The sequence below is a fragment of the Eublepharis macularius genome, chromosome 5, assembly GCF_028583425.1.
Source record: "Eublepharis macularius isolate TG4126 chromosome 5, MPM_Emac_v1.0, whole genome shotgun sequence".
NCBI lineage: Eukaryota > Metazoa > Chordata > Lepidosauria > Squamata > Eublepharidae > Eublepharis > Eublepharis macularius.
Window position 1 is genome coordinate 41535896 of NC_072794.1, and position 26752 is coordinate 41562647.

At 44.2% G+C, this 26752-nt stretch overlaps 1 protein-coding gene across 2 annotated transcripts in view; it reads right to left on the reverse strand.

Moving 5' to 3' along the window:
* The window catches only part of DENND1B (DENN domain containing 1B), a 250847-nt gene that overhangs the window by 147356 nt on the left and 76739 nt on the right, over positions 1 to 26752 (reverse strand). For both annotated transcript variants that reach the window (XM_054980351.1, XM_054980350.1), the window contains exon 4: positions 11933 to 11982. In XM_054980351.1, the coding sequence (XP_054836326.1) occupies positions 11933 to 11982 (50 nt within the window). The remainder of the gene's footprint in view (positions 1 to 11932; positions 11983 to 26752) is intronic.

Here is a 26752-nt window from a genome sequence, read left to right on the forward strand (position 1 = left end):
TGACTACAAAGGACTCCTCAAGGTCACTACAATATATCAAATTTTAAATACAGTTTTAAATACATATTTAAGCAGGGGAACACTCTTCAGACAATGAATTAGATAGCGAGTATTTATACTGTTCCACTCGTTATCAAGGCATAATTTAAAGCATGGAGTCCAGACTGTAAGAGTTGCCTCTCTTTAAGTTATGAAAATGCACACTATCAGCATTAAAAGTAAGTTGCTTATCCTTGCAAGAAGAGATCTTCCTGTTGATTTATAGGAGGCTGCATAATCAGTTAGGAATGTGGAGTCATTCTTATGATAGAAAGTTTGAACATAAAAGTTATGGGTGTGGATAAGAACCCATGCACTGATGCTTTATTATGCTGTGTATAATGCAACATAATTTGAAGGCAAGAATTAAGGTCACTTAATAAATCAGTGCTTTAGTTAATATCTATGAGGTGTGCATGACAGAGCTTAATAAGATGATGAATGCATGGAGAAGGTGAGTAGAGATTTGCTCTCTCTTATACAGTGGCAGTTCTCCAATCATACAGTTCTGAATAATTAACAGAAGTGAAGACTTTGGAAGAAGGAACAGTGATATCCACGCACTCTACCACTGCATGCAAGATAAAGTTCGCCTTATTCATGCCCCCTCTCAGTGCACATGCACAAGACAAAGCTCATTTAATGTGCAGCCCCACCAGTGCACGTGTGCAGACAAAGTCTGCCTCATGTGTGCCCCCCCCGGCACACATGCACAAGATGATGTTCACCTCATGCATGCCCCTCATGCAAGACAAAACCACAGAACAACATTTCTAAAAATAATAGTGTATGTAAATAAGGGTCAAAGCTACAGCCTTAACTACAGAATTTTCTGTCTTTCAGAGCTGTCTTATAAAGATGGAATTGTATTACAGTATTCAACTAACTCCTTATAAAATACAGCATATGTATCTAATGATACATGACACCTCACCTTGTTTAATTTACACAATGCTAAAAATCAAGATTGCTTTATTCTTTTGATCTTCTTCACATTCCATCTGCAACAATCCAGTCCAAAAACACATTACATATAAATTGAAATTCTATTCCCTTGCCCTTAGTATCTTCTACCATTCAGTGGAAATTTCCACTCTAAATAGATTTTTGTGTAAATTGCCTATTGAGATATTGGGTGTGTGTGTTTGTTTTAGTAACACAATCCAATATATATGTATGATATCCACCTCTTCTTCTTGGATTGTAATAGAAAATTATGCAGCAATTGTTTCCACCACAAAAATGAACTTGCAAAGTGCAAAAGAATATCCTTTTTATCGGAGATAATTAGCAAGTCACATATAAGCACCTGGATACTGCCTATCTTCACATGCTCTTATGTTAATACACAGGTTCTATTCCTCTAAAATGTTGTTTCAAGTAATTTTCATACCAAATCCTTTATGGTGGTGTCTGTGGCTACCTTATTTTAGCAGTTCAAACAGTCATTTACTGATATTTAATTATTTCCTAACCACTGGATGGCAGCAAGAGAATCACGTAAGTTTTCATTACCCCAGTTTTCTTCAATCTTGCCTTACAATGAAGGTTAGATTCTGCAGCTAATAGACAAATGTTATCTAAATACTTTATGGAAAACATTTCTTAATATCCTATGAATGCACAACGTATAAATCAAGGTTAAAATAAGTTAAGCTAGTCTGCTCTCAGATAAACTCCAATATTTTAGACTTAACAGCAAACCATGAATTCCTGCTATGTGATCGTGCCTGAGAAGTTCTCAGTCTTTCATTCCCTTCCTTACCTTATTAGTCTAATTAAATAGTTCAACTTTTAAGGCAAGTCAAAGTTTGCCATTATGTCTAAACAAAACAGTTTGTGTTTCTCTCTACAAGTGACAATTCCAAACCAAGAATAAATTATAGTTTGGTATTCTGGTTTGCAAGGAACAGCACAAACCCTGAAGTCCAGAAATATTGCCAAACTTTAGTTTGCTCCCCAGACAGAAGACCACGAGCTTGCTACACGGAAGGGATGTCTGTGAGCCCAAGGATTCTCTAGGCTTGGTTAGGTAGTAGAAAACCACAGTGTGCCATTGCATCAAAAACATGCTGAACAGTCTTCTGGCACCTCTAAGATCAACAGGTTTATTATGGCATGTTTAATTTATTGTAGAATACGACTGTAAATCGCTTCATCAGATACATGAAACTTTAACCTCAATGCATTGAATCCAAACAGATCCTCCACAGGGCAGACCTTGTGAAGCAGGATTCCCCTCCCCCTCACTGCAGCCAAATAAGCCCACCCAAACTTTGTTTGTAGCACCTCAGGAACAGCATAAGGGCAAAGTAGAACTAGAGTGTGGAACGAGTGGGAATGGGAAGAAATTACCGTGCCTTTTTCCAAAGACAGAAATGCCCTTAAGTCTTGACAACTGCATGGCTGGATATAAGCCAGTATTAACTAGGCTGAAAATTACATCACACAAGCACTGACAAAGTGATCTGCAGCTCATTAAAGCTTATGCCACAATATATCTGTTAATCTTTAAGGTGCTACAAGTTTGTGTTCTTTTCACAACCTGTTTTTGTACTACCCTCGCTACTTTTATTCATCTAAGTACTAGCAACAGAGCTTGTTGTAAAAATAAGGACAATGGGCTCTAGCAGTGGGGTCTTGGGAGAGCCATGCCAGTATGGCTCTCCCAAGACCCTGCAGCCGGGGCAGAGGTGGAGGGAAGGATGCATGGGGGCGGGGCTCCCCTGCACTGCGCCGCCCCCTGGCTCCATGGCCCCTCAGAGGCCTGCTGCTGGCGGCACAGAGGCCCAGCACAGACTTCCCAAGGCCCCACACAGGTCATAGGGAGTCCCGTACCCCCAGCACAGCCTTCCCACTACCTCTGTGGGGCTGCAGGACCACGCTGTGCCTCTCTGACAGCTCTGCAGTCCCTCAGGGGACTGCTGCCAGCGGCAGAGAGGCCCACCATAGACCTCCCAAGGCCCTGCAGAGGCTGTGGGAAACCCCCCCCCCCCTGGCACAGCCTTCCCACTGCCTCCGAAGGGCTGCAAGGCCATGCTGTGCCTCCCTGCTGGCTCCACAGCCCCTCAAGCCTGCCATGCCAACAACTCTGCTTTTTTCCTGGTGCAAGTACACCTGCAGGGCCCTCAGTGCACTTCCACCAGAATAAAAGTAAGTTGTCACCAATACAGCTTGGCTCTTATGTATAGGATAGGATTTGTACCCTGCTTTTCTCCCTAAAGAGATTCAAAGTGGTGTACAATGGAAGAAAACACTATATAAATAAATCAATAGGCAAACCAAACAAAATGAAAAACAAGGGCATCTGCACACCCTTGCTTCTCTTCCCTCTATTCATTGATTCATGCTGCTTAGTCTTCCAGTTTGGCTTGACATCTTCAATCAGCTCCTATTAGATGTTGCACATGAATGAGCCACTATAGTCTCCTGATACTTAGCAATTATTAAGAGAGGAGGAGCCAACCAGAGAATCATGCATACCCTTCCTGTACTTCCTTCCTTCTTACACTTGAATTTCCCTGATCATTCCTTAATAGCCTTAAGCCATAAAAGAAAGGAGCCACACTCTCCTTTATTGTTTGATTTTTTTTCCAACAGAAGGGTCACTTCTGGGAAAACTCTGTGTTTTAATTCAGATTTTTTTATGCTTTGACACTTATTCAAAGAATATATAGTTTTTTGTTGGATTTTCCCCCAGTTTTTCCAGTTACTATTGCCAGGGCTGGATCGAGGGGGGGGGCAGGGAGGGGGCGCTGGGAGCAGCTGCCAGCTGCAGGAGTAAGCGGGCAGCAGCGCGGGCAGCCTCGCAGCCCCCCGCGCTGCCTTTCGCCTGCCCCGCAGGACAGGGGGTGGCCAGCTTGCTGCGCACCCCCTGTCCTGCAGGGCAGGCAAAGGGCAGTGCGGCCACCCATGCCATTCACCTGCCCCACAGGAGAGGGGGCAGCCGGCCGCCCCCTGTCCTATGGGGCAGGTGCATGGTGCAGGTGGCCTTGCAGCCCCCCGTGCTGCCTTTCACCTGCCCCGCAGGACAGGGGGCGGCCAGCTTGCCGCGCACCCCCTGTCCTGCAGGGCAGGCAAAGGGCAGCGCGGCCACCCATGCCATTCGCCTGCCCCACAGGAGAGGGGGCAGCCGGCCGCCCCCTGTCCTGTGGGGCAGGTGCATGGTGCGGGCGGCCTCGCAGCCCCCCGTGCTGCCTTTTGCCTGCCCTGCAGGACAGGGGGTGCATGGCAAGCTGGCCGCCCCCTGTCCTGCGGGGCAGGCGAAAGGCAGCGCGGGGGGCTGCGAGGCCACCCGCACCATTCGCCTGTGGGGAGGCGAATGGCACGGGTGGCTTCCCAGCCCCACATGCTACTTCTGCCGCCCTGCATGATGACGTCACCAAAATGACATCATCACGCTGCGCCGGGAGCACGCACGCCGGCAACCCTAGATCCAGCCCTGACTACTGCAAACCTTGTTAACAAGAACCAGTTGGGCCTTATCTAGGGTTTGCAAACCCAATTCAAATCCTACAGTCAGATCCTGTTGGGCATTAAATGCAATTAAGGTTAACAGGGCTTTATGTCTGTACTCATCCAGTGTGTTCAAGCTGCAAAACAACCTGTAGTTGGAAGCCTACCAAGTACAAAGACTTCCTAGCATAAATAAGCCTGCAATCTGAATACATATGGAGCTATTAACAAGATGCTATCATACATGAGTTAACGGAGAACATCAACGTGCTGGAAGATTTAGTCATATGAATCCATGTAAAATTCATGTAAAATGGATTAGGGACAGACAGTAGCACGAATCATCATGGCTTGTTATTAAACGTTGAGGTTGTGCTCTCCCACCCCTCATATGTTACAAAAAATAAAACACTTTCATGGCACACCATGGTTGCTTGTTTCATCTGAATCACAAACTACAGATAGTCATGTGCCCTCAAAAACAGGATTTCAAACCGTGACTTACATCTGGTTTGGAAGACAAAATATAATTTAGGATTGGATGAAATGACTAGCTATAGCAACAAAACCACAAACATTTAATTTTATAACCAAGTTTTGGCAGTAGGAAGGGAAGGAATGATACAAGTCTGAGGATTCACCAGGCTCGCTCTGCTTATGAACTATTTCTTTTTTTATTACAAGCAAATCATACCATTATCTGACACTAGCCTACCATCACAGGGTTTTAAGGACAAACCATAGCAGATCACATAATTTTAGTTATCTGTCTTGCTGATGTGCCATGAAATAAGACTAAAATAATTGTACCGTTGAAAGGTACTGTACAATAGGGCTGTTCCCTAATTAAAGAAATCTTAGTTAACTAACCATAAGAGATTCATTTGATTTAGCAATTAATTAGACTAAATCTGCATAAATTTCCATTTGAATAAAAGCAAAAGCTCTGAGAGAGAAAATGCTGTTTTTGTTTTTACATTATACAAGTATGCCTTGGAACTACCGGGACAGCATTTAAGAAGAAGCACCCTCCCCCACTATCAAACATAAGACAGACTGCCTCTACTAAAACTTTACCTGATACCTGCTGCTGTTGAAAATACTTGTATTAACAATCATTAGCAATTTTCCAAAATCCTTGCTGCCCAAATAATCAGATGAACGATTTTAATAAATTAAAATGTTTTAATTTTTAAATTGATTTAATCTGTAATGTCACCAGAAGTGTAAATATAAAAAACATACAATAAAGGTATTAAAAAATTCTGAAGTTGTACAATATTCTTAAATATTATGAAGTTGCACAATATTCTTAAACTCTACTCATTGCACATCCCAACACACATGTATCTCCACACTTATCACTACTGAAATAAGTAGTAGTGGCTCAAGTTCCTAGTTGGGCTTTTCTCATGCTGCCAAACAAACAAAAGAGATGGAAAACCAGTGGAATGTGCCCTCAACTGCTAAAACAAAGGTGAAGCATCTATGATTCTTTCTCTAAGGAAAATGCATTAAGGGGTTTTAAATACAAAATTATTTCATATACCAAGTTGGGTTATAATATAGGGATCCCGGGTGCCTGCCAGTGACAGGCAATCTCCTGGCAGGCACCACAGGAAACCTGATTGTCCGCTGGTTGCTGGCAACCAGCAGAATGTTTTGAGCCACCCGAAGAACATCTGTCATCAGCAGGCACCCTGGCAACATTCACAGTGTGCATGCTCCCAGCGGACATGATAACATCACTTCTGGAAGTGATGTAATTGTCACGACATGGGAGTGCTCCTCCGCTTTGTTTGGAGTCGATTTTGTCCCCAAACGGGCCAATTATGGAGCGCAGGAGTGCTCCATGGCTGGCATGACGTCACATCCGGAAATAATGTCATCATGTTAGTCGCGCACACTCCCAGCAGATATAATGATGTCACTTTCAGAAGTAAAATAGTAAAGAGTCCAGTAGCACCTTTAAGACTAACCAACTTTATTGTAGCATAAGCTTTTGAGAGCCACAGCTCTCTCTGTCAGATGCATGGAGGATATGAAGAAACTGGCCAGAGATATATAGATGGTGAGGGGAGAGGTGAGGGGTGCAGGTAGTAAGGGTCATGTAAGCTTATGCTACAATAAAGTTGGTTAGTCTTAAAAGTGCTTCTGGACTCTACTATTTTGCTACTACAGACTAACAAGGCTAACTCCTCTGGATCTACTTTCAGAAGTGACATTGTTGCGCTGGCCGTAGGAGTGCTACCATGCTTAATTTGGGGCCAATATTGGACCCAAATGGGGTCCAATCCTCAAAGAATAGGGGTGTCAGGACCACTAACCCTCCCACAGGAAGGGAGAGTCACACAGAACTCACTTTCTTTCTTCTGCTCATGCGGAAGTGCTCCTGCAGCCGGCATGACGAAATCACGTTGGCACAGGGAGTTGATGTGCACAAAGACTAGAAAGAAGGTGAGTGCTAGTTGTCCCCCCCCCTCCTGCTGAGAGGTTAAGGGGACATGGCAACCCTATTATAAAGCCATCTTCCTAAGGCAACTGCATTTCAGTTTGGCAGGAGCTGAGTGTCAGGATGTGTGTATAATAATTGCCTGTCTTACTATGTAAAAGGCTAAGCATGTTCCAGGCAACTCACTTCCTACCCTGGTGAATAACCAGAGGGGGCTGTCATGGAGGGAAGACCAGGCGAGACAGCCTGTCCCGCCAGAGAGTGTGCCATGGTGGGAAGCCCAGGCTGGGATCAGGTGCAGAGCAGGTGTCAATGCCCGCCCCTGCCTTCACTCAGCTGGGATCAGCCGTGAAGCAGGGTCGATGCCCGCCCCCACATTCAGCAAGCTGGGATAAGGAGCGGAACAGAGCAGGGGGCAATGCAGGCCTCCAACCATCACCCAGTTGGGATCAGGAGCACAGCAGGTGGCAATGTCCATCCCCCATTCACCCACCTGTGATCAGGAGCAAAGCATGTGGCAAAGCTGGGATAAGGAGCGGAACAGAGCAGGGGGCAATGTAGGCCTCCAACCATCACCCGGCTGGGATCAGGAGCAGAACAGGTGGCAATGCACACCCACCTTCAACCTACCGGAATCAGCCACGGAGCAGGCAGCAATGCCCGTCCCCCTTCACCTAACTAGGATCAGGTGCAGAGCAGGCAGCAATGCCTGCCTCCCTTCACCCAGCCAGAATCAAGAATGAAGCAGGTGGCAATGCCTGCTCCTCTTCAACCCACTGGAATCAGCTGTGGAGCAGGCAGCAGTGCCCAGCCCTCTTCACCCAAGCCAGGATCAGCCGCGGGGCAGGTGGCAGTGCCCGCCCCCCATCTTCACCCAACTGGGATTGGGTGTGGAGCAGGTGACAAGGCCTGCCCCTTCACCCGACCAGGATTAGGAGTGGAGCAGGAGCCATTGCCCACCCCCCATTCACCCAGCCGGGATCAGGTGCAGAGGAGGTGGCCATGCCCACCCCCTCTACTTTCATCCGGCCAGGATAAGTGACGAAGGAGGAGGGAATGCCCGCCCACCCGCCCTCCCCTTTCTAGAGCCCATTGTATTTTTTCCCACAATGGGCTTTGTTGCTAGGTAAAGCAACCGAGGAGCTTCGCCAGATGAAGCGGTCTCTGAGACGACTAGAGCGAGTGTGGAGGCGGGGGCGCGACGAAGAGGCAAGAACATCTTATAGGACGTTTATGAAAGCCTATGAGGTGGCAGTGAAAGCAGCAAAGAGGGATTTCTTTGCTGCTTCCATTGCATCCGCTAGCTCACGCCCGGCTCAATTATTTCAAACAGTTCGGTCCTTGGTCTCCCTCTCTCAGGGAGACCACCAAATTCTTAATTCAACTATTGGCTGCGAGGCTTTTGCGAGCTATTTTGCGGGTAAAATCTTGTCCCTTCGCCGTGGCCTGCCACCCACTGTTGATACAGTAAGGGAACTGGAGACCCCTTGGCCGTCTTCTGGGTCCATATTAGACCATTTCAGGCTGCTCTCTCAGGACGATGTTGACAGGATCCTGCAGGGGATGAGGCCAACCACCTGTCCTCTGGACCCCTGCCCATCCTGGCTGGTGAAGGCCAGCTCGGAGGGGCTACGGGACCATCTGGAGGCCATTGTTAACATCTCCCTGAGCTCTGGGGTTTTTCCAGGAGTGTTAAAGGAGGTGGTAGTGCGGCCCCTCCTGAAAAAACCATCTTTGGACCCCACCGACCCGTCCAGTTACCGCCCAGTGTCGAACCTCCCGTTCCTGGGCAAGGTGATTGAGCGGGCGGTGGCGGTACAACTGCAGGAATTCCTGAATGATGCTCTAGTCCTGGACCCATTCCAGTCTGGCTTCCGTCCTGGCCATGGGACGGAGACAGCCTTGGTTGCCCTCACAGACGACCTTCGCAGGCATCTGGATCGAGGCGGGTCAGCGCTGCTTGTGTTACTTGATCTCACAGCAGCGTTTGACACGGTTGACTATGATTTGTTGGCCAGCCGCCTTGCCGATGTGGGGATTAGGGGGACAGTTTTACAGTGGCTGGTCTCCTTTCTCCAGGGTCGGGGACAGAGGGTGGCGCTCGGGGGAGATCTATCGCCCCGTCACCCTTTGGTGTGCGGGGTTCCCCAAGGGGCGATACTCTCCCCGATGTTATTTAACATCTATATGCGCCCCCTCACCCAGTTGGTGCGGAGGTTTGGGCTGGGTTGTCATCAATACGCGGATGACACCCAACTTTTTCTGTTGATGGACGGCCGGCCGGCCAGACACGGCCCCTGACAATCTGGCCAGAGCTTTGGAGGCTGTGACGGCATGGTTGAAACAGAGCAGGCTGAAATTGAACCCAGTGAAGACGGAGGTCCTGCAGCTGGGACGGGGGCTGCCAGATGTTGGGATCCAGCTCCCTGCCCTGGATGGGACACCACTGGCAACTTTGCCAGTGGTAAAGAGTCTGGGTGTGTTCCTGGATGCCTCCCTATCGATGGAGGCCCAGGTCACGGCGGTTGCCAAGTCTGCATTTTTCCATCTTCGTCAGATCAGGCAACTTGCCCCCTACCTGACGCCCCAGGACCTGGCTACAGTGATCCATGCAACGGTCACCTCCAGGCTAGATTACTGTAACTCACTCTACGCTGGGCTACCCCTGGGCCTGATCCGGAAACTACAACTGGTCCAGAATGCGGCGGCACGGGTCCTGACTGGTATACCTTACCAGTCACACATCACACCTGTCCTGCGCCAGCTGCACTGGCTTCCAGTTGAATTCCGAATCAGGTTCAAAGTGTTGGTTCTTACCTTTAAAGCCCTGAGTGGGTTGGAACCGGCATATCTTCGGGACCGCCTCTCCCTGTACGTTCCCCGGAGATCGCTCCGATCAGCGAATAAATATTTATTTGTGGTCCCCGGCCCTAAGGAAGCCCGCCTCGCTTCAACCAGGGCCAGGGCCTTTTCAGTCCTGGCCCCAGCCTGGTGGAACGCTCTGTCAATGGAAACCCGGGCCCAGCGGGACATATTATCGTTCCGCCGGGCCTGTAAGACAGAGCTGTTCCGCCAGGCGTTTGGTGATTGAAGGGGGCGGTGCCATGTCGGCCTCCCACCTTTGGGGTGGGGAAGGTTCTCCCCACCACTGCACCTTGTTAATTTGTTTTATTATTTGTATATTGATTTTAGTTTTTGTTTTTATCAATTTTAACTGTTCACCGCCCAGAGCCCCTGGGGATGGGCGGTATATAAATTGAATAAATAAATAAATAAATAAATAAAGGTAGAGGTAGCCCCCTGTGCAAGCGCCGAGTCATTACTGGCCCATGGGAGGACGTCGCATCACGACATTTTCTTGGCAGACTTTTGTTATGGGGTGCTTTGCCATTGCCTTCCCCAGTCCAGGAAACCGGGTACTCATTTTACTGACCTTGGAAGGATGGAAGGCTGAGTCAACCTTGAGACAGCTACCTGAACCCGGCTTCCAACAGGATCAAACTCAGGTCGTGAGCAGAGCTTGGACTGCAGTACTGCAGCTTACCACTCTGCGCCACAGGGCTCTTGGGCTTTGTTGCTAGAATATATACCTCTCCCGTGTACATACATACATACATACATACATACATATATATACATACATACATACTTATATATATACATACATACATACTTATATATACGCACACACTCACATACACACATACACACGCACACACACATATATGGGAGCCGTGAACAAGACAATGTTGTTATTATCTCCATAATATGGCTGGGGAGCTGGGGCTTAGTGATGTGGCTTACCCAAGGCCACCTACTGAACTCATGGCAGTAGTGGGATTCAAACCAGCAAAGTAGTGATTCACGGTCCAATCACTTAAGCACTATACTAATTTAGCCCTTCTGCTTTCATCAGGGCTGCCAAGGCACTAATATACATAATAAAAGCACATCCTTAAAACAAAAAAAATCACATCAATCAATAGTTGAAAATCAAGTTAAAATATGCATACAATACAATAAGATACACATATATAGAAACAACAATTAAAAACAAAACAGGAAGGAGAGATCTAGGGTTGCCAGCTTGTGTTCCAGAAATTCCTGGAGATTTGCAGGTAGAGACTGGGGAAGGTGGGGTTTGGGGAAGGGAGGGATCACAGCAGTCCACCCTCCAAAGCAGCCATTTTCTCCAGGGAAACTGATCTTTTTCACCTGGAGATCAGTTGTAATACCAGGTGATCTCCAGGCTCCATCTGACGGTTGGCAACCTTAAAAGGAATGCCATGCAAAACAAAAAAAGTCTTTACCCACTGGCAGAAAATGGCAAGAGAAGGGAACAGGCAAGTCTCTCTGTGGAGAGAGTTGCAGAGCCATGTTCAAGAAGGCTCTCTCTCAGGTTGCCACCTGCCTGATCTCAGAAGGTGGGGGGGGCACCAAAAACAGGGCCTAATTAGATGACCATAGTGGTCAGTAGTTTCATAAGGGAATAGCTGTCTTTCAGGTATGCTGGTCCAAACCTATGTTGGGCTTAAGAGGTCAATCCCAGCATTCTGAGTTGTTCCTGGAAACAGATTGAGAGCCAGTGTAAATATGGTCCCTACAACCCACTCTAGTCAATATCCTGGCTGTAACGTTCTGCACCAAATGAAATTTCTGAATATTATAAGCAGTCTCTTCTGATACATAATACATTAATAGCATAGATATACTAAGCATTTTTAAAACATGCATGAAAAATTCAATACAGATATTAAATCATAAATTCATGTTTACAGTGTGGAAATCTCTTCTTAATGTCTGAGACAGTGACTGAAATGTAATTTAATTACAATTAATGCTTTGAAATAAATGTTTAGGAACATTGCCTAACCAAAGATTCTAACGTTGGAAGAATTACAGGAAAGTTTAGAGGTTCCCAACATTAACTATGTGTGTACGTATACTAACTTTGCCTACTTAAAGGGAAAAAACGTTCAGACATACCTTGCAATGTCAAATGGAAAGCAGAATTTAGGTATACTCTGGAGTACTTCCTGTAAGTGCAAAAATAAAAGTATGTTATTTATAAAAAGTTACATTAGTGCTACTGTATTACTGCTCTGCTTACTTTATAATTTAAAAAAAAAATCAAGCAGTATTTTGCTGCAAAATATAGCACACGTTCCTGGACTAAAATAATTGATTATTAAAAAGGAATTAAGTTTGTGCTTTGGCAGATTGCAAAGACAATACCATAGAAACCCCAGGAGGGAAAGGCCTGGCCTGAAGGGTATTAACACCCTATACATCCCCGCTGGGATTCCCTTCAACAAGGCCATATGGATTTTACAAGAAGCAACATACCATATGGGTAGGCCGCGTCTGCTGCTACTTGTACTACAGACTAGCCACAGGGACTTCTGACAGATCCTGGCTCAAAAATACAAATGTTGTTTCAATTAAAATGCAAGCAGAGAAAGGGGAACCAAGTTGGCAGCAAACTGAAATTTACTGAGAGCTAAACAACTCTATACGTATTTCATAAGCTAATGCTTTCAAAAGCTGGAAACCTTCAGTGGGTACAGAAATAGTACGGTTAACCCTTTCAGATGGCAGCACAAGGTTGCAAGCACAACTCACTGTTAAGTAAGAAAGAAAATAAAAACAATGTTCCCATAATTTGAAAGTAATGGTAAAGTTGCTTCTCACCCCATCTTTTTTCTATTTAAGATGCTACTTAGTGTCAAATAAAATGTGATAATGTAAAAGTATCTTACACTGATTTTGAAAACTATAATGTGTTGAGGAAAAAGGAATAGCAACAATAGCATTTTTTTAAATGCTTGTGTTGTAACAATATGGTTGTCAGCTGTTCTGCCGAACTTGCCTTTTGCACAGACTATTAGTTTGTTGCTAACATAGCACTTTACAGAGTGACATAACAAAAGAGACAGGAGCCTTCCTGAGTAGCTTACTATTTTAATTTTAACAGAGAGGAGAGTAAAATATTTATGGTATGTCATACCTTAGACAATTTTCTGTTTGCATTGTTTCTTAATTTTTGTAATTCTAGTATTACTGCATTGTTACTAAAATAGAAGACTCCAGTAGCACCTTTAAGACTAACCAACTTTACTGTAGCATAAGCTTTCAAGAACCACAGTTCTCTTCGTCAGATGCATCTGATGAAGAGAACTGTGATTCTCGAAAGCTTATGCTACAGTAAACTTGGTTAGTCTTAAAGGTGCTACTGGACTCTTTTCTAGTTTGCTACTACAGGCTAACACGGCTAACTCCTCTGCATTGTTACTGGATATCTTGTGCTGTCTAGTTGAACTATCCCTATGTTTTGTAATCCACCTTGAGACTCAGTGAGAAAGGTGGACTATAAATGAAGTAAGTAAATGGAGAAGAGTGAAAGGAGAAGAATTGATAACAAGGAATGGACACAAACAAGCACGGCAACTAGGTATACCATTTGCCTGCTTCTGGCAGGCAATCTCTCAGCATTCCTGCCCTCTGCCCCACCCTTGCATCCAGGTCGGCGGGAGAAATTGGGGGGAGGGGCCGAAATTACACTGTGTGATCTGTCTGTCGACATCCCTTCTGGGAGAAACCTGGACATGATGCTAGCACATCAGGTGGCACTTTGGAATTCTCCAAAAACTCATGCATTGTGTCATGTTACATTTTTCGTCATCACTGCAACTGGGGATAGGGTTAAGTGCGCTATTGCGTTAGAAAGGTAGGTTTTGAGGAGAGATTTGAAAATGGGGGGCAATTCTTATTTTGAACCCCATTGATACTGAGTTATCATGGATGTGCCTTATATCAGATATCAGCTTTACAGTTATAAGTAATATTTTCCATATTGCCTGCAAACCAGCTATGACAAGTGCATTATAGGAGACCCAACAGTATACACAGAGGGGCAACATTGCAAGTAACAGGTGATCAAATAAGCGTGGAAATTATCGTCACCAACACACTGTATTCACCATCCTCAATTCTCATGGAGTTCTACTCAACACTTACAAATAAGACAAGAACAAAAACACCCTTTCCGTAACTGCCTTATATGCCCCATGCAACAGCTGCTTTCCACACAACTGTTTCCCCTATTCATTTCAATAGTAGGCACAAAATTACACATGGAACACTGCGGCACACACGGAACAATTTACAAGATTGGATGAAACAGGAAACATTGCTTTAAAAGAAACTATGTACCTGAAGTTGCGAGTACTCCCTCCACACCCCATGTACTCCCTTCACATCCCATAATTTAGTAAACATGACCTTTGTAGCCATTTCAATTGTGTGTTGTATCCCGGCAGATTATCATGTTGATGCATGTAGTAGGAACACAAAAGCCCATTTGAGAGCAACATACAGTTACTTTCATCTCCTTAAGTGGCACCTATAGAATGCAACGTAATTTGCTGAGTTTGGGAAAGAAGTCTGAAAGGTTATGAAAAATCCACTTTCCTTGGCCCAGTGCATATAGTTCTCTGCAAATTATACTCTGCAAATCAGAAGCTAGTCTCCAGAACATGCACTCTTTCCTCTCTCTCAAGCAATTTGTCCTTTCACTTACTTTCTGGATCTACATGTGCTTTCACATTACATTTGCACCAAGGCAAACCAATCCCCCCTGATAACCATGGCCTGCAAACCCATTTCAAACCATGGCTTCAATCTGTGGTGTACAAGAAAATAACAGTTTCCACTGTGCAATACCACAGGGGTATAAATGCAGAGAGGGGAGGGGAGGAAACAGGACAGAAATTGCATTGCTAAGTCTGGCTTTCAATTTGCAACGCATGGCTTGCAAGAAGCCAGCTTAGCATCTGCCCCAGGTCTTTCTATTCGAGCACATTAGGTTTTCAGAAGACACTCTTCCACTTCTACACATGGCAATCAGAGACTGGTACAGGTATTAAAACAAGGATCTGCAACCAAACAAAAGTAGAATAGATCTCCTCCATTAAACTTTTAAAATTGCTTAAGAACAAGATTTGAGTCCAGAACAACATGGCTACCTACCTGAAACTAAAACTGTTTAAATGATCATACTGAAATCCACATTTTTGACTTCTAGAAGGAGTAATAAAGTATTTTAAAAACACTAGCTACCACAATAGTAAATATGGTTTGTTTTCACATAATACCTGAAACTATTTGCCTATCTTAAACTTAGCAAATGACTAGGAAGTACACACATGCATACAAATTGCATCATCACGGACTAGTTTCGTGAAGAAGTTATACCATTCCTGCTACATTCTTGGTCCTCACCCAAAGAGAAAGAAACAGGTATTACTGTTTGCACTGCAATGGATAAAAGTATCAGTCCCCACTGCAACATAGTTAGAGACAGATGAACTACCAGACTTTCCCACTGCAGCCTTCCATCCCTCCCTCCCCCTATCCTCAATCAGCGTACATGCACACACACACACACACACACACAGATAGAGAGAAAGCCCTTCTGCAAAACACAGCCCTCAGCTCGCTTCCCAACTGGCAGGATCATCCCTCAGGGGACAAGTCTTTAAACCTCCGCACTCTTTAAAATTCAACCAGCCAGCAGGTCTATAGACTGGTGTATAAACAGTAGGGGGGGGGGAATCCTCTCAGCTTATGTCAGTGACAAAGCAGCTCAGCAGTTGACTGTTTCTCCCCTGACAGCATAAGCTGGGTTTACACAGATCAATAGATGGAAGCCCTACCTATCTTGCAGGGCTCAGTTTTCTCCCTTAATTACAGGTGTTATTCGGATTTAAAAATAAGATGCTGTCCAGGTTTTTTCAACAAACAGCTTACAGCTGGTTGAAAATATTCTCAGAGACATAGTATGTTTAAAAAGCATTTTGATGTGTTGAAAAGTTGATTTTTGCATAGTACTGATGAGTAATACAGTGATAGATCATTGTTCTACAGAGAATAAAAGCATTCATCTTGCACTTAAGGCAGGCCTGAGGAGTGGACAGGCCAAGCTGACATAATGGAAAAGCACTGTTGTCTCTTTTGCAGGAAGGACTAACTGGTTCATTCTCAACTAATGAAGTTATAGTACACAGATACCCAGATACAAGAAAATGCCCACTGGATAATGTCTTTAGGCTATAACATGGACACATCAGGATTCACTCAGAGTCACACATGGTCAGGAAAATAGGATGTAGGTTAGGTTATAGTTCAAGTAACCTAGAAAATTATTCTCAAATAATAATAATAATAAAGGCACCTCTTTTCTTGTAAGACATGGTTTAAAGGGTTCACAATTAAAGTAGCTAGCTACTATTAAACCAACATTCTGGTACCAAAAGAACTATGCATTTTCCTGCTTTTCTATTTGTTCTAAGATGCGTGGCATTAAGGTCCTAAGTACAAAGCAGAAACAGAACACCTTTGATGAAAGAGAATTCTGCTGTAAATCTAGACTATATGGAATACTCAAGCATTGCAAAGCCTGTGCTGATTTATAAAGCACAAGACATAAAATGGTGACATTAAAAAAGATTTCTTCCAGCTCCCCACTCCTCCAATTTCAATTCAGTTAAAAGAATTTCAAGTTAAAATTGCTTCTACATAGTAATATTACTGAGATACATGAGCACATAGATCTGTCCACATCTGTCACTTCATAGGAGGAGAGGTACTATCAGAGAGAAGAAAAGCAGTTGGTCAGCTGATCTTTAGAAGGCTCATATGACAAAGATTGCTGACCTACAGAAGAATTGCAGGATTGGGGTATATCAGGGGACAGGTCCAGGGATTCAAAGCAGGACAAGGCGAATGTTAATATTAGCGATTCCAACCTTAAAGTAGGACTAGGTACTCTCATTTTGATGTCCTTCGCTACACAGCTGCCTAGGAAGGAGATGGGACTTGCAAGCAAAGAGACTTTTATGGCAAGCTTGAGGCATATTTTGGCACGCTCTGTTGCTTGAACATTTGCTTAATAATAAAAAGTCACTTGCTAAAGTGGTAAGGAGGTCGGCAGATTTCTAAAAGGTAAAAATCGCTGTATCACTGTCTCTTCTTTCCTGCAATCTGCTCATAATATGCAGTCCATCTCAACAGGAGTAATTTAGCAGCAGGAAGGAAGGAATTCTACAAATGTCGACCTGAAAAAAAAATGTATTTTTCGGTTTCAGGGAAGGTACAAATACCAATATTCTGGGTTATCTGGGTTCCCAAATACCATTTCAGTATTTGGATTCATGGGAGTAGGATTGGAATCCCAAATTTTTGGAGTCCATTATTCCAAATGGTAGACTTTCCTGGAACCTGGACTGGCTGTTTTTCAAGCAAATCACATCAAAATTGCAGGGAATCTGGTCCTGCCTGTCCTCTAAAGACCTTTCAAGTTTCAAATGGATTGGATCAAGTGGTCCAATTCTATAGTCTCCTAAACTAGGTGCCATCAGCCATCATTCTTGTCTCCACTGTTTCCTGGGGCGGGAGGGGGTAGAATTCCACATTTTCTCCAGGACAAAGAAGCCAATAGTGAAATATACAAGAGCAACCACTGTACAAAAGCCTCCAAATGCAAACAAAACCAAAAAGTCCACCAGAACTAACATCAAGCCATAGAACTTCAACAGAACCTCTGGTCAATGTGGCAAGCTCAATAGAACCAATGTCAAGCCACAGAATCCAAGCCAAACCAACCTGGCAAGTCAGTACCAAGGCTTGGCAAGAAGACTGTGACACAGACACACTGTAAAATTGAAGAAAAACAGTCCTGGGAGACTTAAAATGCTAGCCCTGAATATTTTCGTATATTCCTAAATGTTTTGGGGATTTTTCAGGACCCATTTATCAATATTCCAAAAAATGCCAAATATTATTCAGATACCAAAATGTACCCACAAAATACCAATGGCATTTTTGGATATATATTCAAACTGGAAATATATGAATGCGCGTACCTAATCTTTTCTGTGTCTACTTGGATTGCCTAGATAAGTTTGAAAGGACAGACTACACAGCAGTGGAGTGTAGCCGTGGCAGTGAGCAATGGAACAGGTACAACCAGTGTTCAAGACATGGCTACTTTTGCACGGCTTAGTCATAAATGATGCATCTGGTGGTAAGGGAGCCTCAAGTCAGATTGACAGGACTCAGAAACACTGCAAAAAGACAGGAAGTACGGAAGGTGGGGTCAGTGTTTGGGCAGTTGCGTGCAAGAGTGCATGCAAGCTATTTGCAAACCTCAAAAACTTGCAAGTTGTTTTTAAAGATCTGAAATCACAATTTGTGGGCGTATGCTTTACATCTAGCTTAAGAGATAATAAACTAGTAACTCCATTAATTCCCCAAGTTAACTTATCTGGCATACAAGTAGGAAAGCTATAATTATGTTACTCTTATAATCACTTAATGTGTTGCATTTAGCTTGAGAATTATATAATTACTAGCAAAAAAGCCCGTTGTGGGGAAAAATGCAACAGGCTCTAGGAAGGGGAGGGTGGGCAAGCAGGCATTCGCTCCTCCTCCGTCACTGATTCCAGCTGGTGAAGGAGAGGGGTGGGCATTGCCACCTGCTCTCCACTGGGTGAAGGGAGAACAGGCATTGCCTCCTGCTCTGCACCTGATCCTGACAGGTGAAGGTGAGCGTCAGGCTTTACTACCTGCTCCGCACCTGATCCTGACAGGTGAAGGTGGGCAGCAGGCTTTACTATCTGCTCTGCTTCTGATCCCAGCTGGGTGAAGGGGGTGTGGGCATTGCCACCTGATCTGCCCCTGATTCCAGCAGGTTGAAGGGGGGGCAGGTGTTGCAGCATGCTTGGCTTCTGACTCCGGCAGGGTGAAGACAGGGTGGGCATTGCTGCCTGCTCAGTGCCTGATCCCAGCCAGGTGAAGGCGCGAGGTGGGCATTGCCACCTGCTCCACTCCTGATCCCAAAAAGGGCGATGGCGGGGGTGGGCATTGCCACCTGCTCCGTCACTAATGCCAGCTGGTTAAGGCAGGGGAGGGCATTGCCACCTGCTCCACTCCTAATACTAGCTCGGTTAAGGTGGAGAATGGGCATTGCCACCTGCTCTGCTCCTAATACCAGCTGGGTTAAGGCAGGGGGGCATTGTCACCTGATCCCAGTCAGATGAAGGAGGGTGGGCATTGCCATCTGATCTGCTCCTAATACCTGCTGGGTGAAGGCAGTGTGTGGGCAAAGCCACCTGCTCTGCTTCTGATTCCAGCTGGGTGAAGACAGTTGGGCATTGCCAAGCACTCTGTTCCTAATATCAGCTGTGTTAATGTCGGGGGTGGCACTGCCACCTACTCTGCTCCTAACAACAGCTGTGTTAAGGTGGGAGGGGAAATTACACCTGCTCCGCTCCTAATACCACCTGGGTTAAGGCGGGTAGTGGGCATTACCACCTGCTTCGCTCCTAATACCAGCTAGATTAAGGTGGGCGGTGGGCATTGCCACCTACTCCACTTCTAATACCAGCTTGGTTATGGTGGGGGGGTGGGCATTGCCACCTGCTACGCTCCTTACACTGGCTCAGTTAAGGTGGGGGGTGGGCATTGCCATCTGCTGTGCCACTAATACCAGCTGGGTTAAAACGGGAGTGGTGGTGGACATTGCCATCTGCTTTGTTCTTATTACCAGCTGGGTCAAGGCGGGGAGGGGGCATTGCCACCTGCTCTGCTCCTAATACCAGCTGGGTTAAGGTGGGGGGCAGGCATTGCCAACTATTCTGCTCCTGATCCCAACTGGTTTAAAGGGGGGCAAGCATTGCCACCTGCTCCACTCCTAGTATCAGCTGGGTTAAGTTGGGTGGTGGGCATTGTCACCTACCTCCTAATACCAGCTGGGTGAAAGCAGGAGGCGAGCATTGCCACCTGCTCCCATCCTGCTCCTGGTCTGGGCTTCCCACCTTGGCACATTTTCTGGAGGGACATAGCGCCTAGTCTAAGCTTCCCTCCATGGCAGCGCCCTCTGGTGGTGCACCAGGGTATAAAGTGAGTTGTCTGAAATCCGCTTACTCAATTGTATAGTAAGATAAGCAATTAAAAAACAAATATTTTTGAAATATTTGCAAATCCACAGGAAAGGAGAAGATAGTGTGTTATACTTCAGAAATTTCAGATTGTAAATTTCTTTCACTATTACACTATTTTTCATTCACAATTTAAAAGGATTTTACTTTTACATATTTTTGTAAGCCATAGATAAGCTGCCCCTAATGATTCTGTTCACTTTTCTCTTGAGAGTGGATTCCTCCCTCCTTTCCTTTGTCACTAGGCTCTCTGGGTAATTCGGGAGATCTAGAGAAGAACTAGGATTTGAAGAAGAAATGAGGGGTAACACTTCTATTCCATCTAAATTCATACATGCTGATTGTTATAGGGTCTGGAATCTCTTTTTAGACAGACATTTCTTTATTTCCCCTGACATATCTATATCCTCTTAGATAACGTTCTTTTATTATCATTATTACTAGCTCCTCTACATCAGTTTCAGTAACCTAAACGCTATTTTCATTCTCAGTCAGGCTACCTTTTCTGAGGGAACAAACTAACAGTTGTTTCCAGAACATATGTAGGAAGTACACCGTATAATTAAATTCAATCACACAGGCATTATTTATTAAGGTAAGTGTGTTTCTCAGACATCTAAGAAGCAAGACAATGTACAAGTAATGTGTCTAGACAGCCTCTGTAAAGTGTAAGAAATACAATTATAGGTGCATCAATTGTTTTAGTCTTAAAACTTTTGAGCCTATTTCACAGTATGTAACATTGTATTGTTTCACAGTCCAGTCCCCCCCACACGTATAGGCGTGTGGCTGGAATTGTGCAAATGAAGTATACTTTTAGAAAACCTAAGATCATCAGAATAGGAAAGATTCATGTTTGGGAACTAAATGTAACACACATGACAGTCCACTGCTTTCAAAGCACTCTTCTGCCTGTCTGCAAAATTTCTTCTCTCCCTGGACCAAAGACTTTTCCCCGTCTCCCTCTTTCCTTGGCTCCCTTCTTTCCCTAGTTTCCTGAATTTTCTCCAACAGAACTGTCCCCTGCAATTAGAGCACCTGTGAACATTTCATGGTACCATGCCAACTCAACCTATGGGTTGTAAAAGCAACAACTAGATTATTGTCATATGTATACATGATGATATATATAAAGATAAATTGAATCCAGCCACTCAGCTCCTTCCATTTCAAAGTAGAAAGAACATAAGCATGCAAGATAACTTCCATTAGTCTGAAATTCAAAGCAATTCCCTCTCTAAAATAACCTCAACATGCATAATAAGAAATCTCATCAAAATAACATGATTTTGTGCCCAAAACGGCTTCTCGTTCTTTTGACATTACAAAATTGAACAGTTTAAGAAATAATTGCTTGCAGGATATTTTTAAAATATTTCTTTATAATGTGTTAGATCCAAAAGCCTGTAAACAGACCTCTACTCACAGAAAAGGTCTTTTTCACTTCCCCCTTCCCAATGCAGCCCTTGACACTTCCTGAAAATACTGTTCCTCAGGTTTAGGGGACTGGCATGCAATCAGGGTGGGAAGGGAGATTTACAGTGGATAAAGGTATCTGCAAAAATTGCCCCTTTTTTCTGCTACCAGAAGACAACCTTGGATCCAATCTAAAGAAACCAGAACCACATGTTTTAAATGATATCTTCATCATCTTTTTAAAGACTCTCTAACCATATCTATTTTACATCACAGCTCAAATGTTATGGACCATGCATTTTATCTGCAAGATGTATATGTCTAGAATAGAAGGATCAACAAAAAAGGAAGCCACTAGGTGGGAGGAAAACAGGGTTGCACTTAGGTGTAACTGTTGTTCATCGAGTAGTCTTCTGCACTGACAAGCGCAGGCTAGCCGTAGAGAAGATTTTCAGAGCTTTCTAGAATAGGAGCGCCCCTTTGGTACTTTTCTGCCAAAACCTTCACATGACCAGAAGAAGAGGTGTCATTCCTCAGTTCTCTCCATGCTGCCGCTGGAGACACACACACACACACACACACCTGAAACGAAGGTTCCAGAGAGTTCAGAGCAGAGGTGGAGGGAGGGATGTGTGCTTCAATGAACAACAGTTACACGTAAGTGCAACCCTGTTTTCATCATGGCTTCTGTGCAGTCCCACATTGGGAGGATAGCAAGCTCACGTACTGAAGGAGAATCTGGAAGGCATTCTCCTTCCAGCCAATGGGATTCTCTGGAAGGAGAGTGCCTTTTTTGAAATGTAGCAGGGTTTTAAATTGGGAGCTTGCCTTAAGCAAGCTTTCATTTTTCCCTGGCTTAGAGAGAGAGACGAAAGACTACCTGGATTCTCTGTCTCTGTGGTGGTCTGGGACTTGGCTGGCCTTCTGGTAGACTCATCTGGATTCTGGACTGCAAGAATTAGATTTCCCTGGTGACTGACTGACTCATTGCTAGACTTCAGGAGACTGGTAGGAGAGTCAGAGCCAAACTACAAGTGATGCCTTACACAGGTTGGACACTTGTCAGCTTCCCTCAAGTTTTGATAGGAAATGTAGGCATCCTGGTTTTACAGCTTGGCTCTCCATTACAGCTGCAATACCAGGATGCCTACATTTCCCATCAAAACTTGAGGAAAGCTGACAAGTGTCTAACCTGTGTCAGGCATCACTTGTAGCTTGGCTCTCAGACACTGGGTTTTCTCTTTGGGGGGAAAACCCAGACTTACTGGGTTTTCTCTTTCCCTACAGGAAATAATGGAGAGTGGAGGAGGATGGGGCACCTTCTTTGGGAGGCCATAAAATGGCCCCTCAAAGTCCAATCTCCCTGAAACTTGCGGGGGAGGGGTAGGAAGGCAGGTAGGAGCAGGTTCCCTGAAAATTTGGTGCATTTTGCTTGCAAAATTCCACCCCAAGCCACCTAGAAAGACCCCTTGTTTTTCCCCATAGGGAATAATGGGGAGTGGAGGTAGATAGGGTACCTTCTTTGGGGGGCATACCATGGCCCCCTGAAGTCCAATTGTTCTGAAACTTGGGGGGTCTTTCCAGGAGAGTTAGGAGAAGGTCCCCACCAAGTATGGCATGATTTGGAAAGAAAATAGGCCCCCAGGCCCCCAGAAAGCCGGGAGCATGGTTTCCATTGAAAATAATAGCCAAATCTTTCCTAATCATACCCAAAGCTGCCCAGATAGTGATTTCCAAAGTGGCTTGCCATTTCTTTATTCCTGATCTTTTTCCTGCTTTGGAAACACCTGGAATGTCTGGAGATTCAATAAGGAAGAGGAAAGCACAAGAAGCAGGATTCAAGTCCTGCTATAGCCTCAGCAGAGACTCTTACCCATTTAGAGGTGCACGATATGGTAGCTAAGGAGCAGCAGTTGCCACTCAGAAAAAAACTGATACTGCTATAATGCTGGGAAAGGAGCTGGCCAAAACTGCAAAAAGTCATCAGCAGAAGTGAAAGCAGATCCACACCAGAATAATGAAAACAGTAAAGCAGATGCGATGGGGCCAAGGAAAGGACAGACAGTATGCACGATCAACAAACTAGCAGAAAAATCGGTACAGCAAAAACAGTCAGGGGATAAAACATAAAAACAGATTATCTTGCCACTGGATTAGCAAGGGAATTCCCCAATGATTGGAGTCCCTAGCAGTAACGGAGCAAACAAAAGGGCAGGCCTTGGACCTTCACAGTGTGTCACCAGGCCAATAGCCCATGCCTCCCATCAGAGTGTCTAGGAGTTGGTGCCAGTCAGTTGATGAAAACATAATTGCAATGCATTGCAATTACATGGAGTATTTGCAGTAAAACAAAGACAAAGAAAGATAAGATATGTCTAGTACTCCATATGATAGTAGGGATGGTATGACAAAGTCATTTTGCAGAAGACCAGGAGCACCTGGAGAGACACTCTCATAGCAGGGCCCTCACATCGCAAGGACAGCCCCTGAGATGGCACTAACTCTCATAGTCACAGCATCACAAGAGTGCTCTGGGAAGAAGAGAGCACTGAAAACATTGCTTGTCTAGGAAAGAAGAAAACAAATTTGGGTATCCCTTGAAGTGTGAAACTTAAACTGAAAACCAAATTCTGCCAAGGTGACACATACAGGTATATAAGAACACAGAACTGCAATTGTGAAAGTGAAAACACTGAACAATCCTAGTAAAATGTGGAATGACTAAGACTGAAAAGGCAAAGAAAACTCTTTTACAACTAGTAGAACAAAAAGGGGGGTTGCCTTGGAAAGGGTAATTAAGCAACTATCAACGAAGCAGAGAAAAAAAACGATTGCAGTCTCAAGAGGGATACCATAGCTGCCATGCTAGGGTTAGAATTCTGCCACTAGCAGTCTGCTACCTCCAAAGCAGAGCACCTGGAGAGAGAGACTCTGCAGGAAGAGTACAGTTATGTATGAATAAGACAGCCAAGCACAACTGTAAAGACTACAGTACACAAAATTAGATGACCTAGACCTAAAATAGGCTTTTCCATGTGTCCTCCTTAACAAGTAAGGAACACTGAAAAATAACACCATTCTTTCTGTCTCAGGGGAAATACTGAATTAATGGGACAATAGGAAACCTCCCCTGAGAGGAGAGGTGGGAAGACTTTGGATCTTCTAAGCTAACAAAGCAACCCAGATATGAAAAAGAATTGTAGGAAACCTGTGAGTGGTAGACATGGCAGCAGACCACTGAATTTTTACTTTTTCTTGTAGAGTAAATCATCTGAGGATAAACAAATGAGTTTAAAGGATTTGACATCAAGTCTGTTCCTCTCCATAGAGAGCTGTCTATCTTGACTGAAGAATTCAGTCTCTGTGATGTCATAGTAACAGCCACTACTTGTTGTTGTTGTTTTTAAACACTAATTCCCAGCATGGACTAGGGAAGTCCAGTTCCAGATTAAAGGAACAGACTGGTCACATACACTACAGTTATGGGCTGTGAAAGACAAGATACATGAAGGCGTAAACTGGACTCACAAAAGCTCATATCAAATAAATATTAGTCCTAGAGTCACTGGGTTTTTATCTTATTCTACAAAGAGGCAATCTGCCATTGTAGATGTTCAATGGTCTCAGTTATAACACTTTGGCCAATACTCTTTATGCTCCAGGGTGAGGTTAAAATGTGTATCATGCTTCCTTCAAAGGGGATGGTAAAAGGATCATAATGGTCTGTTGATTAGCAGCTTAAAGGAAAAATTGCAGCAGGAGAATTCTGCTTCCCACATAGGCCAACAGTGTATAGTATTCACACTCTACAGTCACTGAATTAGAGATTAAGTGCTACTTACTCTGAAGGCTGTCAGCAACAATGATAGGGCATTGCCAGTTCATATCTAATCAGAATACATTTCAGTCAGAGTTTTTCTCAATAAGCATCACTTTACATTTATTCACTTTGAGCTTAATTTGCCACATTATCACCTAGACACCCAGTTAGAGAGATTCTTCTGGAGTTCTCCTCAATCTACTTTGGTTCTTACCATCCTGAATAATCTGGTGTCATCTGCAAGCTTGGCCATTTCACTGCTATGCTCCGATTACAGAACCTTTATAAGCAAAAGAAACATCACTGTGTCCCATACTGAGCCCCTTAAAACTCCATTGCTTACTTCCCTCCACTCTGTTTCCTGTTGCTTAACCATGTTCTAATCCACAGAGGACTTGGTAGCTTATTCCATGACTGCTGAACTCCCCAGAAGTCTTTGGTGAAGGGTTTTGTGAAAAGTTCTTGAAAATCCAAACATATGTTACCAGACCACCCTTGCACTTCCCCACCTTATAGAAGAACTCCCAAAAGGCTGACAATGCTGACCTGCCCTTTACTGAAGCCATGCTGATTCTTCCTCTAAAGCATTTGTGCCTTTATGTGCCTAATAACGCTTTAATAACATTTTCTGCCACTGTTCCTGGAACAGATATTATGCTAACTGGACCCAAATTTTGTGGATGATCTTTGGATTCTTTTTTTAAAAAATGCTACTTCATTTGCCACTTTGTTAGTTTTTAATTTGTTCATTAGCCCCAGAAGCTCTTTTCTCATCACTTTGGACACCTGAAAACAGTGGCTCCAGCTTCCCTTGACTTGGCTCATTAATCAACCTCCTCTTAGATTTACTGGTACCTTCATTCTAAGTTTCACTTACAATAGATTTTCAAAATGTCCAAGGTCGTTGAAGTCACCTATTATTACACAACTTTCTTCTCTGACTGCTTTCCTTAATTCTAAAGAATCCAGTAGCACCTTTAAGACTAACCAACTTTATTGTAGCATAAGCTTTCAAGAACCACATTTCTCTTCTTCTCTCTCTATTTCTATGGCTTGCCTGTGAAAGCTGGAGCCATCTGCCTGCATCTACTTTTAGTTTTTTTGACAAAGTTGAGTCTAATCTATGCTGGCCTCACCCTTGCCTGCCATGCCACTGGGCTGCCAGATGCTATCCTTATCCCACCACGAAAAAGAGTTTTACTGTTTTTATCCGTGAAATGTGGAGTGTATGAAAAAGGTTAGGCAAATGTGCCGAGTCAGATTTGTGACCAAATAAATAGCAGGAGCCCATCAGGAATATGGATACAAGGGTCTCTAATGGGAAGAAAGATGAAAGGTCATTCTATTATTATTTTTTGCTCAGAGAACCAAAGCACCTAAATCAAATTCTATTCTAAAAATACTTAGTGACAATTCTCAACTATTACTGCACACTTGAGTCTGTTTCTCCAGGTACATGGAACAATAAGCAATTAAAGCAGGAAAGAGTACTGAACATGCATATGTACATCTCTGTACAGAGTGTAAATGAATTATACCATAATCATGTTTGGCTAAAATACTGGGCTGAAA